This window comes from Moschus berezovskii, chromosome 13 (assembly GCF_049115385.1).
Source record: "Moschus berezovskii isolate FMDL1 chromosome 13, NW_MosBer_1.0, whole genome shotgun sequence".
Classification (NCBI taxonomy): Eukaryota; Metazoa; Chordata; class Mammalia; order Artiodactyla; family Moschidae; genus Moschus; species Moschus berezovskii.
The window spans coordinates 62185169-62202227 of record NC_142472.1 but is presented as its reverse complement, the minus strand read 5'-3'; the positions used below and the strand labels follow the sequence as shown (position 1 = coordinate 62202227).

The window sequence follows — 17059 nt, the reverse complement described above, 5'->3', positions numbered from 1 at the left end:
GACTTTTATTTGACCTTACATTTATCTGACCTTCACTTTTACAATATAAGCTTCTATAATCTGTCGTGTAAGCTTCTTTAAAACATGCCAAGATAGAGATTTAGTTACACTCTGTCTTTTTAAAAATAAATAGCCATATATTTTCTATTTCAGGGCGTTTGATGTAGAACTGCTTTACATAGCACAGTTCTTTAAAATCCCAATAGCAGAAATTGCTGTCAACTGGACTGAAATTGAAGGTGAGCATGTTATTTGTGTCACAGCTGATCTTAAGTCGGGGGAAGACCTCAGACCATACAGTTGCCCAGTGACGTCAGCTGGCTTTCCTGTCACCCCTCAGCCCTCTTCAGGGCCCACTCAGCTGTCCCAACTCAGAGAGGCAGTTTCATAGACAGTACTGACTACTCATCCCCACTACCTGCCTCCAGCTGGTTTACTGCCTTCTGGATTTTTTAGTCTCTTCTTAGGGTCTTCATTAGGCCTAGTGGCTTGCCTAAGAAATTCAGTAAAAACTTGTACAGTAGACAGAGTCATGATGACTTCGGGCTATAAGCAAGGTGGATAGTCTTGGAGTAAACTTTATTTTTTATAATACTTTTTTTTTAGTATTGTATTATGTCGTTGCTCAGTGAGTTTAGAATACCTACAAACCACTTTGCAAAGCTAAATAAAGAATTATAGCTGCTTTTACTCCAAATATCCATAATCCGTTCACAGCTGGTTTTTAGCTAGTGTCTATACATACATCCAAAAATGTAAAGATCTCTGAGGTTTATAATAATGTGAAATCTATCATAATTCCTGATAATTTCTATTCAGAAGTGCTTAAACAGCTCTCACTGTTTAGAATTCAAAATATATTCTAGTGTTCTCCTTTGCTTACCTTAGAATGATCCCAAATTAATTACCGTGTGGGAGGAGCATTACTGGAGACTTTCAGTTACCTCTCCTCCAGGTGAGCATGGCCTCCTCTTGAAAAATCACTGTGGTATTAAGCAAACTGAGATATGTAGGGACAGAAAAAGCTTAAGAACCAGTCTAGAAACTATGCACACCTCTGGGAGTCTTGCTGAATCATACTGAGTTTACAGCAGTTTGACTCATCTCCATGGTAGCAGCGCAGACCATCTGGGAAAGGAAGCAGGTGAGAGGATGCTCAGACCCGTTGTGATCGGCTCCATCGAAGTGTCTGTGTTGCTCTGTGCCCAGCATAGACTCTGGGAAGCCGAAGTGGGGGAAAGTAAAACTACGTTTCAGTTTAGCTCATTTGCTCACTTTGCATTTCTCAGGTAGCTGAGTATTAAATCTCATTAACTATTTCACTCAGTGAGCAGGTTTTGTGTTCATCATCCCCAGACCCTCTGCTCGAGACTCCCTGCTCGAGCAGGGGCCATCTGAAATTCTCAGTTTAGATCCTCCCAAGTTTTATTTCACATCAAGGTGTTTTGTATTTATTGTTTTTAGAGAAACCATTCACTTTTGTTTTAAAGATGTCTAACTGTCTTGTCCACGATTTAAATAAAATTACGGTGGACGTGTTAACTTGATTGTGGTACTCGTTTCACAGTGTATCCGGGTAGCAGATCATCGCACTGTGCACCTTAAACACATTTCAGTTTTATTTGTCAATTATACTTCAGTAAAGCTGCAGGGAGTGGGGGGAGGAAGAAAAAGAGAAAACCAGAGCATTTGGCCTTAAATCTACAAACTGTCAGCGACTGTCCTGCGGTCCTGACCAGGTCACTTTACCACCCAGCACCCCAGTTAACTGAAACTGGAGAGGAGGGAGGCCCTACTGCTGACTTACTTAAAAAACAATTCCACGGGGTAAAATAAAGGAATCTAAGCTTTAAAACACACTCAAGGAGGCAAATCTCATGGAGTCAACTGGACTTGATATATTGCCATTTGACAACCACTGGACAAGACGGCAGCCTAGCTAAGATGTATTTCTCTTATCTGATTTAGAATCTTTAGTAGAAATAGAGTAAAATTTGGATTTCTGTCTTGGCTTTCTTATCTCATATTATTAATCTGTACTTGTATTATATACAGAGGTGTGCCCAATTCTCTGTAGTGCATGAAACTGAAAAGCAGTGTGTACAACATGAAGACTTACCCCAAAAAATCATTTTTACATGTACAAATGGAATTGTGTTTTACAAACAGATAATACAAATTATGGTGACTAGAAGCTCACAAAGATTGTGTAGATTGGCTTTAAAATAAGTTTTAACTGTTATATTTTCCTCTGAAAATATTTTTATTTTTAATTATTTTTAAATTACAGGTTCTAAATTAGTTCCCTTTTGGAGCTGGCTACAGATGGGAAAGGATCTACTTTTTATACGATTTCGATATTTGACTGGTGCCTGGAGGCTTGAACAAACCAGGAAAGTGAATTAGGTTATCTGCCGTCTTTGATTGTATTCTTATGTATCAGTGTCACATTATTTCATTTGAAATTAAAATTTTAAAGCTGGAATAAACCTGTGTATTGTCTGCCTTTTAATAATTATGAAGAATTTACTGTCAGAAGTAAAAATCTTTATACCTCTTTTGGATAAAAATTTTTAAGGTATTTATAGCAAAAGTCAGATTTCGTTTTGCTTTATCTATTTTACTTATTAGTAGGTCAGTTATCATTATGATTCTGAGAAATATAATTTTTAAACAAGACATAAGCATTCTTATTCTAAAATGCCTATATAATTCTCATGAATTTAAATATAAATAGTAACCATATAACAGTGTTGAGGGATTTAAAAATCAATATTTAAATGTATATAAATTTATATTAAACTCATATTTCATCCTATTAAAAAGTATAGGAAATTGTATGTTAAAGGATATAGGCTTGTTCACAAGGTATCCACTTTCTTATACATTAGTCTTATCTCCTTCCTAATTTTTCTTATCTATACCATACTTTCTTACCTCCCAGCAGCCTTTCCCTCTTGAGTTCATGTTAATAAAAATTAGAAATTCTCTATTAAAAAGAAAGTTTTATGATATTAGTAAATACTTACTTAACATCAGAAGCCTAATGTGTTTTTGAGAAGCTAAAGAGTAAAAAAACAGCCATTATAATGATCCCTTGAAACTCAGAATTTGATTGTTTCTGATGTTTTAGAGAAAGTAATAATACCTACCATTTATTGAGTGTTGACTATCTGCCGACCACTGTTGTAAGCACTTAGTACATAATCACTCACCTAACTTTTACAACAGGAGACGAAACTGAGGCACAGAGCAGTCACCTGCCCAGCTCACATGGCTAGGACGCGGAGCAGTCATGATTCTAGCCCCCAAAGCCCGGATCTGGGGCCTCCGCTCTTTCATGACCATGCTACTTCAGTTTCTGAAGGTATGATAACTGGGGTGTGTAAATAGAAAGCTTCAGAAGCACATTAAATACATTATAAGTTATGTGGAAAAGTAAATAAGCTAAAAATGACTCCAGTAGTTTCAACAACAGTGACACTGTCACAGCTGCATTAGAATATAAGCTCTCTTAAAACAGAAACCATTTCCTATTCAAATTAGTATTCTCAGGGACTTCCAGGGCGGTCCAGGGGTTAAGAATCCATACTTCCATTGCAGGGGCCTGGTCGAGGAACTTAGATTCCGCATGTCACTCAGCATAGCCAAAAAATAGATAAATAAAAATAAATTTTTAAAAAACTAGTATTCCAGTACAGTGCTTAGCATAAACACTTAATTATTGATCAAGTGAATAAACAAATTATTCACCACCAGGTTTTGAGAACCTTTAAGTCACTTAAACAGAACAGGAATAGAACAAGTCACTTGAACAAGAACAGAACAAGTCACTTGAACAGAACAAGGCTTATGCAAGTAGAAATGAGAGAAAACAAACAGAATGACCTTGAGCATTTACAAGATTTTTAAGTTACAAGCCTTGAGCCAAAAATAAGATCCTTAATGAAACTATAATAAGACAATAAAATAATTTATTGCTGTTTGCAAGCTAGTGATAAAAATGTGTTTGAAGCATAGGGGAAATTTCAGGAAAAGTGTCAGTATTTTTTTATGCAGCTCACCCTCGAGCACTGTTACAGGTTTCTGATATGCTTGATATGAAGCACAGGTTCACCTAAGCTAACAGTGTGGTACAGACTCGGAAGCACTCTGTAAGAGAAAACATGTATCATATATAGGTATGATTACCCACATCTCAGAAATGAAGCAGGCTTAGACCAGTGATTGGCCCGTGATCAAACGAGTAGCCAGTGTCCTGCTTCTACTAAAATAAAAAAATAGGAAACATATATGGGTTTGATTAAAACTGAAGGTACAGTCTCATTCTAATCAGACAACATTATCATTTACTTTCAACCTTCTGACTTGTTCTTACAGAATATGTATGTATACATGGAGTTTATTTGACTCAAGATTATGTCTGAATGATAACATGTTTCTTGCCATCTATAATGCTGTATCTGTGTCACTGTGTATTTCCACTATTTATAGTTGATTCCCTAGTTCTGTTTTCCATTTTTTTTCATTCAGTCACAATAGCCTTGCCTTTTATTTTATTTGTGTGTCTCCACAGCATCCTAAATTGTGATTGTTCAGTAAAGGTTTCCCAAATGGTTAGATAATGCCACCATTACAGTTCATTTGCTGAAGAAAAGAATTACATGAATGAAGTTGTTCATTTTATCGACAGCTAAATCCCCTGAAGTAGTCTAATGGGTTGCTTTGTTTTTGTGCAAACTCAAAAGTACCAAATCTACAAACTAATGATTTTAACATGTCCATCCGATATAGGGCTCATTTACAATTCTCTGATTTTAAATTAAAACTCATTAGTATTTTGATGATCTCAAAAAGCAATACCTTACAGATTTGATCCTTTAGACAATAACTGCTATTCTACAACCAAACACTACGGAAAAGAATGGTGCCCTCACACCTGCTGACAACAGCAAAGGCTGAGTGAGGAGCCTAGATGCACACCCTCATAAGGCTGGAATCAGGCACCTGGACGCCCTGACCTGGGCGATGTCACAGAAGGCCCAGCGGCGAGCAGGACTTTCACCCCTAACAGCCAACCCTGAGTCTTCACTGGGGGTGCCTGGACTCGTGCTGAGATGGGGTCAGAGGAGGCGCTTCCTCCCGTAGCCGAGCAGCAACAAAGCCACCCCACCACGGTGACGATCAAGACCACGTAGAGCCAGAACTCCTACCCCTACCCAAGTGTAATAAACAGTCCCCCTTCCTCTGAGTGTTAGTGGGGGCCAAGTGGGGAGCCCGTATGTACACCTCCCCCACCAGTATAACAAGATGGTGCTTCTACTCAACCAGAGTAGCGTCAGCTAAAACAAAAGGTCTGAATAAGATCCAGAGTCTCACAACATAATAAAAAATGTCCATGTTTCAAAAGAAAATCACTCGTCAAAGCAGGAACCAGAAAAACCTCAACTTGAATGAAAAATAGACGAGATGCTGACACAGATCACAGAGATGTTAGGATTCTCTGAGAAGGATTCTACAGCCACCATGATAAAAATGCTTCCATGTAATTACAAACGTGCTTGAAATGAATGAAAAAATTAGAAAGCTTCAGCAGAGAAACAAACTCAGCAAAGAAAAAGAAGAGATTGAGAAGAACCAAACGGAAATTTTAGAACTGAATAAAAAGCTTGGTGGATAAGCTCAACAGTAGAATGGGAGTGGCGAAGAAAAGAATCAGTAAACTCAAGATAGCACAATAGAAATTATTCAGTCTGATCAAGAGAGAAAATAGAATAATAATAAAAAACGGCTCAGTGAAATTAATAAGATCTAACATTAGTATTATAAAAAAATATACTAACTGAAAACTCAAACTTCCAAAAGGCATAGAATCACAGAATCAGATTCCTTATAGGATAAACCCAAAGAAATCTATGCCAAGACACATCATAATTAAACTTTGGAAAACTAAAGACAGAACAAATCTTGAAAGCCACCAAAAAAAATAAAAGAGGACGGCGTCCCTATAATAGGGAAACAGAATGACTGGATTTACCATCAGAAACTATGCCGGTCAGAAGGATGTGGCACACTATTTTTAAAGTACTAAAAATAAGAAACTGTCAATGCAGAATCTCATACTCAGGAAAGAAAAAAAAAACCTTCAAGTATAAAGGGGAAATAAAGACAATCTCAGATGCTTAAGAGAATTGGACACCCACAGACCTACCCTAAAACAATGGCTAAACAGAAAATATCAAAAGAAGGAAACTTGGAACCCTAGGAAGGAAGAAAATACACGATAAGAAGAATACTGATGAATACAAAAGACTTGCCTGCTCTGCAACAGTTTTATATTATGTTTGATGGTGAACGCAAACACTGTACAGGTCTGATGCGGTTCTGAATGTCTACAGCAGGATTTATCAGACAGTTTATTACAGGTGAGGGAGGGCAAAGGGGCGAACACAGAGGTTGCACACGTTGCCATCCCCTAGGCAATCTGCTGCCATCGCAGCTGGGGAGCTCCGACCCACTGCTGGAGCGTCAGTAAGCTAAGCGTGCAGTTATAGCCCAATCTGTCTTTTTTAAGATAAAAAGCATTAGCAGAAGGTGACAGGTTCTCATGCTGAAGAAGGGAGGGTACGCATTTGATCCATTAATATTTTCCACTATGATTACTGTTCTCTTTCCATTAAAGAGAAAAGAGAATCAAGATTATAAAAGAAAGAAATGAATCGAGATTGTAAAATTTAAAATCCTGTTTAGTCAAGTCCCATACAGTTTTTTTAATTTCTCAAATACCTGTGCGTTCACCATTGTAGATGATTAAATCAGTGCACAACAGCTGAGTTTTAGCTGCAATTACATCACATTCACTTTTTTAAAATGACCATTTCAGGAAACATACTTCCAATAAAAACTGAACCTTATTTACATTTCTTATAGAAAATATATGTCAGAAATTTAAATTTCATTAAAAACGTGGTTTCTTGCACATCATTCTTCCCTCTGGATAGACAACAGATGTGGATGGATACTGTTTAGGTGAATCACGAGACGTTTTTCCAGTGATGAAAGCTGTGTGCATCACAGTTTTCTTATCTATGAAGTGATAAGACAGACACAGTACATGAGCTGCCTCCCTATAGGGTTACTTCTGAATTAAATGAAATAATGCAAGCCTAAGCTTTAAAACTCCAGTGCTTTGCTGGAGCAGCTGTGAAGAGATATTCCACGGCCAAGGTAAGAGAAACCCAAATAAGACGGTAGGTATTGCTAGGGGGCATCAGAGGGCAGACACACTGAAATCATACTCACAGAAAACTAATTGATCTGATCACATGGACCACAGCCCTGTCTAACTCAATGAAACTAAGCCATGCCCTGTGGGGCCACCCAAGATGGACGGGTCATGGTGGAGAGGTCTGACAGAATGTGGTCCACTGGAGAAGGGAATGGCAAACCACTTCAGTACACTTGAGAACCCCATGAACAGTATCAAAAGGCAAAATGATAGGATACTAAATGAGGAATTCCGCAGGTTGGTAGGTGCCCAGAGTGCTACTGGAAGTCAGTGGAGAAATAACTCCAGAAAGAATGAAGGGATGGAGCCAAAGCAAAACAAATACACAGTTGTGGATGTGACTGGTGTCCGATGCTATAAAGAGCAATATTGCATAGGAACCTGGAATGTTAGGTCCAAGAATCAAGGCAAATTGGAAGTGGTCAAACAGGAGATGGCAAGAGTGAACGTCGACATTCTAGGAATCAGTGAACTAAAATGGACTGGAATGGGTGAATTTAACTCAGATGACCATTATATCTACTACTGTGGGCAGGAATCCCTTAGAAGAAATGGAGTAGCCATCATGGTCAACAAAAGAGTCCAAAATGCAGTACTTGGATGCAATCTTAAAAACGACAGAATGATTTCTGTTCATTTCCAAGGCAAACCATTCAATATTACAGTAATCCAAGCCTATGCCCCAACCAGTAATGCTGAAGAAGCCGAAGTTGAACGGTTCTATGAAGACCTACAAGACCTTTTAGAACTAACACCCAAAAAAGATGTCCTTTTCATCATAGGGGACTGGAATGCAAAAGTAGGAAGTCAAGAAACACCTGGAGTAACAGGCAAATTTGGCGTTGGAGCACGAAACGAAGCAGGGCAAAGGCTAATAGAGTTTTGCCAAGAGAACGCACTGGTCATAGCAAGCACCCTCTTCCAACAACACAAGAGAAAACTCTACACATGGACATCACCAGATGGTCAACACCAAAATCAGATTGATTATATTCTTTGCAGCCAAAGATGGAGAAGCTCTATACAGTCAGCAAAAACAAGACCAGGAGCTGACTGTGGCTCAGATCATGAACTCCTTATTGCCAAATTCAGACTTAAATAGAAGAAAGTAGGGCAAACCATTCAGATATGACCTAAATCAAATCCCTTATGATTATACAATGGAAGTAAGAAATAGATTTAAGGGACTAGATCTGATAGAGTGCCTGATGAACTCTGGACGGAGGTTCGTGACATTGTAGAGGAGACAGACCAAGACCATCCCCATGGAAAAGAAATGCAAAAGAGCGAAATGGCTGTCTGAGGAGGCCTTACAAATAGCTGTGAAAAGAAGAGAAGTGAAAAGCAAAGGAGAAAAGGAGAGATATAAGCATCTGAATGCAGAGTTCCAAAGAACAGCAAGGAGAGATAAGAAAGCCTCAGCAATCAATGCAAAGAAATAGAGGAAAACAACAGAATAGGAAAAACAAGAGATCTCTTCAAGAAAATTAGAGATATCAAGGGAACATTTCATGCAAAGATGGGCTCGATAAAGGACAGAAATGGTATGAACCTAACAGAAGCAGAAGATATTAAGAAGAGGTGGCAAGAATACACACTTCTGTATCACGATGGCGTGATCACTCACCTAGAGCCAGACATCTTGGAATGTGAAGTCAAGTGGGCCTTAGAAAGCATCTCTACGAACAAAGCTAGTGGAGGTGATGAAATTCCAGTTGAGCTATTTCAAATCCTGAAAGATGATGCTGTGAAAGTGCTGCACTCAATATGACAGCAAATTTGGAAAACTCAGCAGTGGCCACAGGACTGGAAAAGGTCAGTCTTCATTCCAATCCCAAAGAAAGGCAATGCCAAAGAATGCTCAAACTACTGCACAATTGCACTCATCTCACACGCTAGTAAAGGCATGCTCAAAATTCTCCAAGCCAGGCTTCAGCAATATGTGAACCGTGAACTCCCAGATGTTCAAGCAGGTTTTAGAAAAGGCAGAGGCACCAGAGATCAAATTGCCAACATCCGCTGGATCATGGAGAAAGCAAGAGAGTTCCAGAAGAGCATCTATTTCTGCTTCATTGACTATGCCAAAGCCTTTGACTGTGTGGATCACAATAAACTGTGGAAAATTCTGAGAGAGATGGGAATACCAGACCACCTGACCTGCCTCTTGAGAAACCTGTATGCAGGTCAGGAAGCAACAGTCAGAACTGTACATGGAACAACAGACTGGTTCCAAATAGGAAAAGGAGTGCGTCAAGGCTGTATATTGTCACCTTGCTTATTTAACTTATATGCAGAGTACATCATGAGGAACGCTGGGCTGGAAGAAGCACAAGCTGGAATCAAGATTGCCGGGAGAAATATCAATAACCTCAGATATGCAGATGACACTACCCTTATGGCAGAAAGTGAAGAGGAACTCAAAAGCCTCTTGATGAAAGTGAAAGAGGAGAGTGAAAAGGTTGGCTTGAAGCTCAACATTCAGAAAACAAAGATCATGGCATCTGGTCCCATCACTTCATGGAAAATAGATGGGGAAACAGTGGAAACAGTGTCAGACTTTATTTTGGGGGGCTCCAAAATCACTGCAGATGCTGATTGCAGCCATGAAATTAAAAGATGCCCACTCCTTGGAAGGAAAGTTATGACCAACCTAGATAGCATATTAAAAAGCAGAGACATTACTTTGCCAACCAAGGTCCGTCTAGTCAAGGCTATGGTTTTTCCTGTGGTCATGTATGGATGTGAGAGTTGGACTGAGAAGAAAACTGATCGCTGAAGAATTGATGCTTTTGAACTGTGGTGCTGGAGAAGACTCTTGAGAGTCCCTTGTACCGCAAGGAGATCCAACCAGTCCATTCTAAGGGAGATTGATCCTGGGTGTTCATTGGAAGGACTGATGCTAAAGCTGAAACTCCAATACTTTGGCCACCTCATACGACAGGATGACTCACTGGAAAAGACTGATGCTGGGAGGGATTGTGGGCGGGAGGAGAAGGGGACGACCGAGAATGAGATGGCTGGATGGCATCACCGACTCTCTGGACATGAGTTTGAGTGAACTCCGGGAGTTGGTGATGGACAGGGAGGCCTGGCGTGCTGTGATTCATGGGGTCGCAAAGAGTCGGACACGACTGAGCGACTGAACTGAACTGAACTGAAGCTTTAAAGAGAAGGAAATGGCAATCCACTCCAGTACTATTGCCTGGAAAATCCCATGGACAGAGGAGCCTGGTAAGCTCCAGTCTAAAGGGTTGCAAAGAGTCGGACACAACTGAGTGACTTCACTTGAAGCTTTAAAAAGAAGTTTTATGTAAATGTAAGATAATACACATGCACACATCAGAAAGAATATTTTTGTACTTGTAAATGCAGAATGGCTCGGTGAAGAATCCACCTACCAATGCAGGAGATGCAGGTTCTATCCCTGGGTTGAGAAGATCCCCTCAAAAAAGGAAATGGCAACCCACTCCAGTATTCTTGCTTGGGAAAACCTATGGACAGAGGAGCCTGGTGCGCTACAGTCCATGGGGTCGCAAAGATTCAGACATGATTTAGTGACTAAACAATAACAAATGCAGAATAATTTCTCATATTTTATTGTTTATTTATGACCTTTATTCTAAGGTAATATGACTTTTTTTCCCCTCCACCCAAATTTCTCTCTTAAAGAGGAAAGCCAAAAGTAATGAATCTGTTTTCTTCTGTGCTTAACTATTTTCAGCAGAGGTCTTAAAAGTAGGCTAAGGCTCACCAAACAATATGCAGTATGATAGAAGCACAGACACGATTAAGATCCTTTATTAATCTTAAATTCTGTATGAACATGAAACATTATATTTGTACAGAAAATGCTTTCAGAGATATCCTTTTATTCTCATTTAAAGAGTTTTGAATATCTCTTCTATTTCTCCTAGGATTCATTCTGTCAGAAGTCATCTATAAATTAAAAATAAAGAGCAATGTGTGGGTCAAACAGTATAAATTTTATCAAGCCCTTATAAAAAAGAAAATGCCACAGAGCATGGCAAAAAGTCAACCTGTTGATAAACACCAGGGAGAAACTTGCATCTTCCAGCCAGGCATCCTGCTGGTCCAGTGGTCTCAGCCTGTCCTTTAAAGTAGAAAGGGAGAGACTTTTCCTCATCAATTTGAGTTAAAGGCAAAAACTTGACTTGAAGGGTTTGGTTAAAAGGATGGTATTCGGAGGTGGGGTCTTTGGGGATGATTAGGTTTAGATAAGGTCACGAGGGAACCTGAGGTCACATGGGAAGCCCCCATGACAGAGTCAGTGTCCTTACAAAAGAGAGAGGAGAGCTTGCTCTCTTGGGCACATGAGGATATAATGCAAAGACAATCATGTGCCAACAAGGAAAACGGGTTCTCACCACACACCGAACCTGCCAACACCTTGATCTTGGACTTCTAGAACTGTGCTGTGAGAAATTTCAGTTGGTTAAGACACCTGTGCTTAGTAGCAAAACTCAACCATAATTCTGTGATGCCTTAGGATACTGCCTTCTATTTCAAAACATATTCACAAAGTTCCCAAATCAAAACTAAATTTATCTTCATCTTGCTGCTGCTGCTGCTGCTTAAATTCCTGCTATTCAAAAAGAATGGGATCCCATAGAGTTCTGGAGGGATCAGATGCCACAAAATCAAGCACCACCCCCCACAACCCACAAAAATGATACTGAAATAAGTAGATGATATTTAAATGAAAAAGTCATTATAACTGGTTTGAAGTGTATGCTACATATACCATCAAATAATTAACTTCTACATAAAAATAAGAATAAACCTTATCCTTACTGTAAAGGTACGTTTTGTGAACCATATGACTCTCTCTGCAGGTCCTTCATCGTGCCCACCGCGTCCCCAACATGACCGTGAATCACCCCTAACTTCACCCCTCAACAGACACACAAACACGCAATTATTGTTAGATTTTCAAAGAGAAGACCAGAGGCAGGCATTGATACAACAGATGTACAAAGCAGGATCTTTGCATCTGTGGTTTACTGCAGACTTTGTCACAACCTTGCACTGTATTGGGCATATGACAAGTGAAAAGAATGAACCTTCTCATGGGTGAGGGGGGCTGCCCTTTCCTACTACCGGTTTATGGGCTGCAGAAGCTCACATTCTGTCAAGTTCTTGTAATTCAGAAAAGGGAAGGGGGTTTCATTTTGCCATGGTTTTCAGGTTTTGAACCAAAATCTTACTGGCATTTCTACCAAATCACAACCCATGACTGAATGACCCATAAATCCTGTAGTGTTGTTTTTTGGTGGAAGTTGTAACGTGTGTGCGTGCTCCCAGTCGTGTCCGACTCCTTGTGATCCCATTGACTGTAGCCCATCAAGCTCCTCTGTCCGTGGAATTTTCCAGGCAAGAATACTGGAGTGGGCTGCCATGCTCTCCTCCAGGGGATCTTCCCAAACCAGGGATTGAATCTGCATCTCCTATATCACCTGCTCTAACCAGCAATACAATTGCAGCCAATCAAAAAATCAAGAGGGAAAAAATAGTGTTTAGATTTCCTATTGCAAGAATATTCAGCTTCTGAATAACGGGCTCTGAACCTTCCCTCCCAGAGTTGGCATTTTCTCCTTGGAAATCAGATCTGATTGTTCAGGGGTCTGAAGGATTAACCTGCTCTCCTAGGTTTAGGGGATACATGATAGGCATGGAATAAGTGCAGGCTAACTTCTGGATGCCAAAATTTCTTGGCATGTAAACGAGAATGTACAGAAAACACAGACTACACAAGAAGCAAGTCCTGCCAAGAGCCCAGAGAACTCGGAGCACCTATAAAGACTGTGCTGGAAGTCCGAGCCTGCACTGCAGAGGTTATCGTTTCTTGCTCTACATTGTCTAATGCACCTAAGGGAAAGAAACAGTGGCTGGGTCATTTCTTAACAACATTAAAAAAACAAATAAGCTACAGGGTATCAATTCTGAGGATCTAATTAGTTTGCTGCTGCTGCTGCTAAGTCACTTCAGTCGTGTCAGACCTGCAATAAAATGCCCAGGAAGTGCGATTGGTAGCAGTCCAAAGGTTTCCTGTACTTTCACACCCAGAGCGATCTCAAACTTAACACCTAGCCTGGAACACAGGTGTATAAAGATGATTCAAATGCTAACACAAATGCTGTTTTACACAGGGTCGTTGCTCAGCAGACAACAGTGTGATAATGCAAGCATGGCATCTGCCACAGGAAGAAAGTGCAGTGCTTTGAGGACAAGAAAAGGCAGTTCAATAAACGGCCTTGCATTTCACGGGTATCAGGACCTTCTGGAGGACCGATTTTCCTACATACAGGAGCAAACTGAATACTGTCCCTTGTGGCTTTATTCTCCTTTCTAGTATTCTTTCATCCCTGCAGTAAATGCCTTTTCTATGAAGAACCGCTGGCTGATGGGGTCAAAGGCCAAGTAAGCTGGTGGCATTCCTTACACATGTTCTGAGCGCGTTCGAGGGGTCCACAGCGACCTCCAAAGGCAGGCTATCCAGGGGGATAGCCGGGCCGTGAGCAAGGAAGGTTGTCCATTAACCCATTAACGTTGCTCAGTGCCCATAAGGTTGTATCTTTATTAGATTAGAGAACAGTATATATTATAGGCTAGGCTGTTAAGCAAATAAATACGGGTAAGGAAACGACAACCCACAAAATTACATGCCTAGTTTTAACCACCACTCACTACTCTGAGTGAGTCGATTTTCATCCGCTTATGCAGGGGCAAACCAGTTACTCTGGCGCTGTCGGTTGAGGGTAATGACCCCCTTTATACTCTTGCAAAGCAAGTAAGAGACAAACAGCAAGGAACAGCCACCCTCGGGGCCCAGAAACACGTCGGGAAGAGCCACTTGTTGGGCGTGGCGGTTTCCAAACCGATTTGTCGGTCCCACACCTCGAGTTCTGGAAACGGGCCTCCGGCCTCGGGCTCCAGGTGGGGAGGCAGGACGTCTCGGGGAGACAGACGCGAAGTGCCCCCGCCGCCCAGCCGAGGGGGCCGAGCCGCGGCGAGGGGAGCCGGGGCTCGCGGGAGGCCGGCGACGCCGCCCGGGGGCCCGGGAGGCCCCGCGCCGGGGCGTCCCCGAGGCGCCCCCGCCGCGGGCTTCCGCGCACGTGGCCGCGGGGCGGGCGGCGCTCGCCCCTCCTCGCGGGCTCCCCGAGCGGCTCTGGGCGCGCGGCGGCGGCGGCGGGCGGGGGCGGACCCGCGAGCAGGGCTCCTGGCGGCTTTCCAGGTCGGCGCACTAATACGGGCGATGAGGCTTCGCGGCTCCAGTCTGACTGACGCCGGCTGGGGCCGCCGCCGCCGCCGCCGCTGCAGCCGCTGTCTCGGGCCCCGCCGCCCCGCCGCCGCCGGGCCCTGCAGGCGCTGGGCGCGCGCAGCCAGGCAGTGAGTGCAGCCGCTCCGAGCGGGCGGCGGGGGACCCACCTCGGGGCGGGGGGCGGCCAGACCTCCGTGGGTGGGTGGCTGGGTGCGGGGGGCGATGAGTAGCAGCGCGGGGACAGGTAAGAGATGCCCTCCCCGGCGCGCGCCGGCGGTGTGCGTGTGCGCAAGTTTTCCTTCCACAGGGCAGGGTCTGGCGCGTGGCCGGGGCTCTTTGTGCTCCCCGTCCGTGTCTCCTTGGTGGGGCGGGCGGGGACGGCTCCGGGGAGACGGCCGCGGGGGCCGCCGGCAGCTGGGACCTGTCAGCGAAGGCCGGGCCCGCCGCGTGCGGGGCCGCGGCCCGGGGAGCGGCAGGGGTGCGCGCTAGCCGTCCGTCCCCCGCTCCTCTTCCCGCGCCCGGCCCGGGGCTGGGCGCCGCACCGAGGACAGGCTCCGAGGAGACCCAGACTCGCAGCTGAGTAACCGTTTGCCGTGGCCGGAGGGCTTGGGGAGGACACTGGAGAAATCGGGGTGCATGCAGGGCAGCGAATGTGACTCAGCTGGCCTCCCCGGCCTCCTGTCTCATCCGGTTTTTACTCTGCTTACCTTTGAGGCGCGCGAAATGAGCAGGGAAAAAAAAAGTTAGGAATGTTGTTCAAGTGTCTCTAGGCTAACGCTTGGATTGTGTTGGGAGCTGGGGTGTTTGTCTTTTTCCCTCGGCTGCCATTCGGTGCCAAGACTCTGCAGAGGGGAGGGGGCGAGGTGGGGAACAGACACAGGAGACTAAGTGACGCCAGCATTGTGATGGGAAGGAGGGGGTGCATTTTTATGGATGGCTATCGCTGACAAGTCTTCCCGTTACTATTCCTTCCTCCTCCCACCCTTGACAGTGGAAATTTGAAATGATGGTTTAGAAATACTACGTTGACTTGTTTCTGGGCGGGAACTGGGTACTCGTGAGAAATAACCTACAAATGAGGTAAAATCGAGTTTGGGAATGAAATTGCACGTAAATTCTTTACCCAGTAATTCACAGTCGGATACACACCCACAGGTCACTGTAGATGGCTTTGAACGGATCCAGTTTACAAGCATCATTTTCAGTGGCTTGCCAGATTTCTCGGATGATCTTTTGGAAGCGTTGCTGAACAGGAATGATTGAGGATAGCTGTAAAGTCATAAGGCACTTAATAATGCTAGCTCCTTGGCCATGACAACCACGCATTTGAGGCATCCTTCTGGGTGAGTGATGTTAATCCTGCAGTGTATCTTCTGCCTTGGGATTCCTGTCGCTGTGAGGGAATGCCATTGATGTTTACATTGTAGAAATAGTGATCTATATTTAAAAAGGAAATAAAAGTAAAACCCAAACACATTCTTCTAACTCCAGATAGACAGTTCAATTAGTAAGTGTCCCTATGTTTGTAGGAAACCATGAGCAAGATTTTGGACCGCTTTCAAGTTTGTGGTTATCCAAGAAGGACGCTGCAGATAAGAAAATGATGTAATCATTTATAAATAAGGAGCGTTTAAAATATATTATGATAGAAGTTGCAAATAACATCAGAAAAGTAACTTTTAGTGGCAATGATCGCCTTCATTGATGGCAAGACAACTGTCTTTAGCGGACAGCCTTCAGCCTGTTAATCTATTCTGACACAACCAACTCCCATTTTTATGCTTGACTGGCCATCTTTGTCAGAGCTGTTTTTTTGCTTGGGCTCTGTGGTTTCAAGCTATGTTTAAGAGAATGCCAACATACTCTTGATCTGAGCAAACTCATTTTTATCAGTACAGTGTTTGCTAAAAGTCAAAGATACAAACAAATTTTAGGCTAAACCTCTAAACAGTTTGCAATTCTCACATCTTTGTTATTTGCTAAAGTCAGCATGAGCTATTTGACTTTGCTTCTTTTAAAATTTTCTTCTTTTTTAATATATTTCCACTTAATGAGTAATCAGAAAATATTCACAAATGTCAACTACTAATCTCTGATTACCCAAGACCATGGGATGAGACAGAAGGGTTTTTGTTGTTAATGAAACATTGCAGAGGATTCTAGAAGTAATAAACAACTGGTAAATTTGTTTATCCTTTCTAATCGTGGTCAGTAGGAGGAGGAAAAAAATCTGTCCAGAAACTATTTCGTAAAGATTAAAATAGTCAACTTCAATTTTATAAACAGTTTCATTCTTTTTAATGAGAGTGCAATTTCCTTCTGCCATATTTGAAGAGTTGGTATTTAATAAGTGGTCACCATAGCACTTAGGCAACTAATTAGTTTACATCTGACATCCCCTCTGCAATAAATAAAACAGCAATTTCATCATGTTTGGCTTAAGTATGTTGGAAATAATACTTATACACGAAATGTACTCTGATATAAGGAAA

At 42.4% G+C, this 17059-nt stretch overlaps 2 protein-coding genes across 6 annotated transcripts in view; both read left to right on the top strand.

Moving 5' to 3' along the window:
• The window catches only part of ALG5 (ALG5 dolichyl-phosphate beta-glucosyltransferase), a 32975-nt gene extending 30492 nt beyond the window's left edge, over positions 1 to 2483 (top strand). For both annotated transcript variants that reach the window (XM_055426235.2, XM_055426234.1), the window contains exons 9-10: positions 154 to 239; positions 2291 to 2483. In XM_055426235.2, coding sequence (XP_055282210.1) covers positions 154 to 239; positions 2291 to 2406 — 202 coding nt within the window. In that variant the 3' untranslated portion in view covers positions 2407 to 2483. The remainder of the gene's footprint in view (positions 1 to 153; positions 240 to 2290) is intronic.
• Positions 2484 to 14471: 11988 nt separating this feature from the next.
• SMAD9 (SMAD family member 9) overlaps positions 14472 to 17059 on the top strand; it is a 69553-nt gene continuing 66965 nt past the window's right edge. For 2 of the 4 annotated variants that reach the window (XM_055426236.2, XM_055426240.2), the window contains exon 1: positions 15022 to 15910. The gene's annotated coding sequence lies outside the window, so the exon portion shown is untranslated. Of the gene's footprint in view, positions 14696 to 15021; positions 15911 to 17059 lie in introns of those variants that run through there. The other 2 variants (XM_055426238.2, XM_055426237.2) reach the window with 2 other exon arrangements.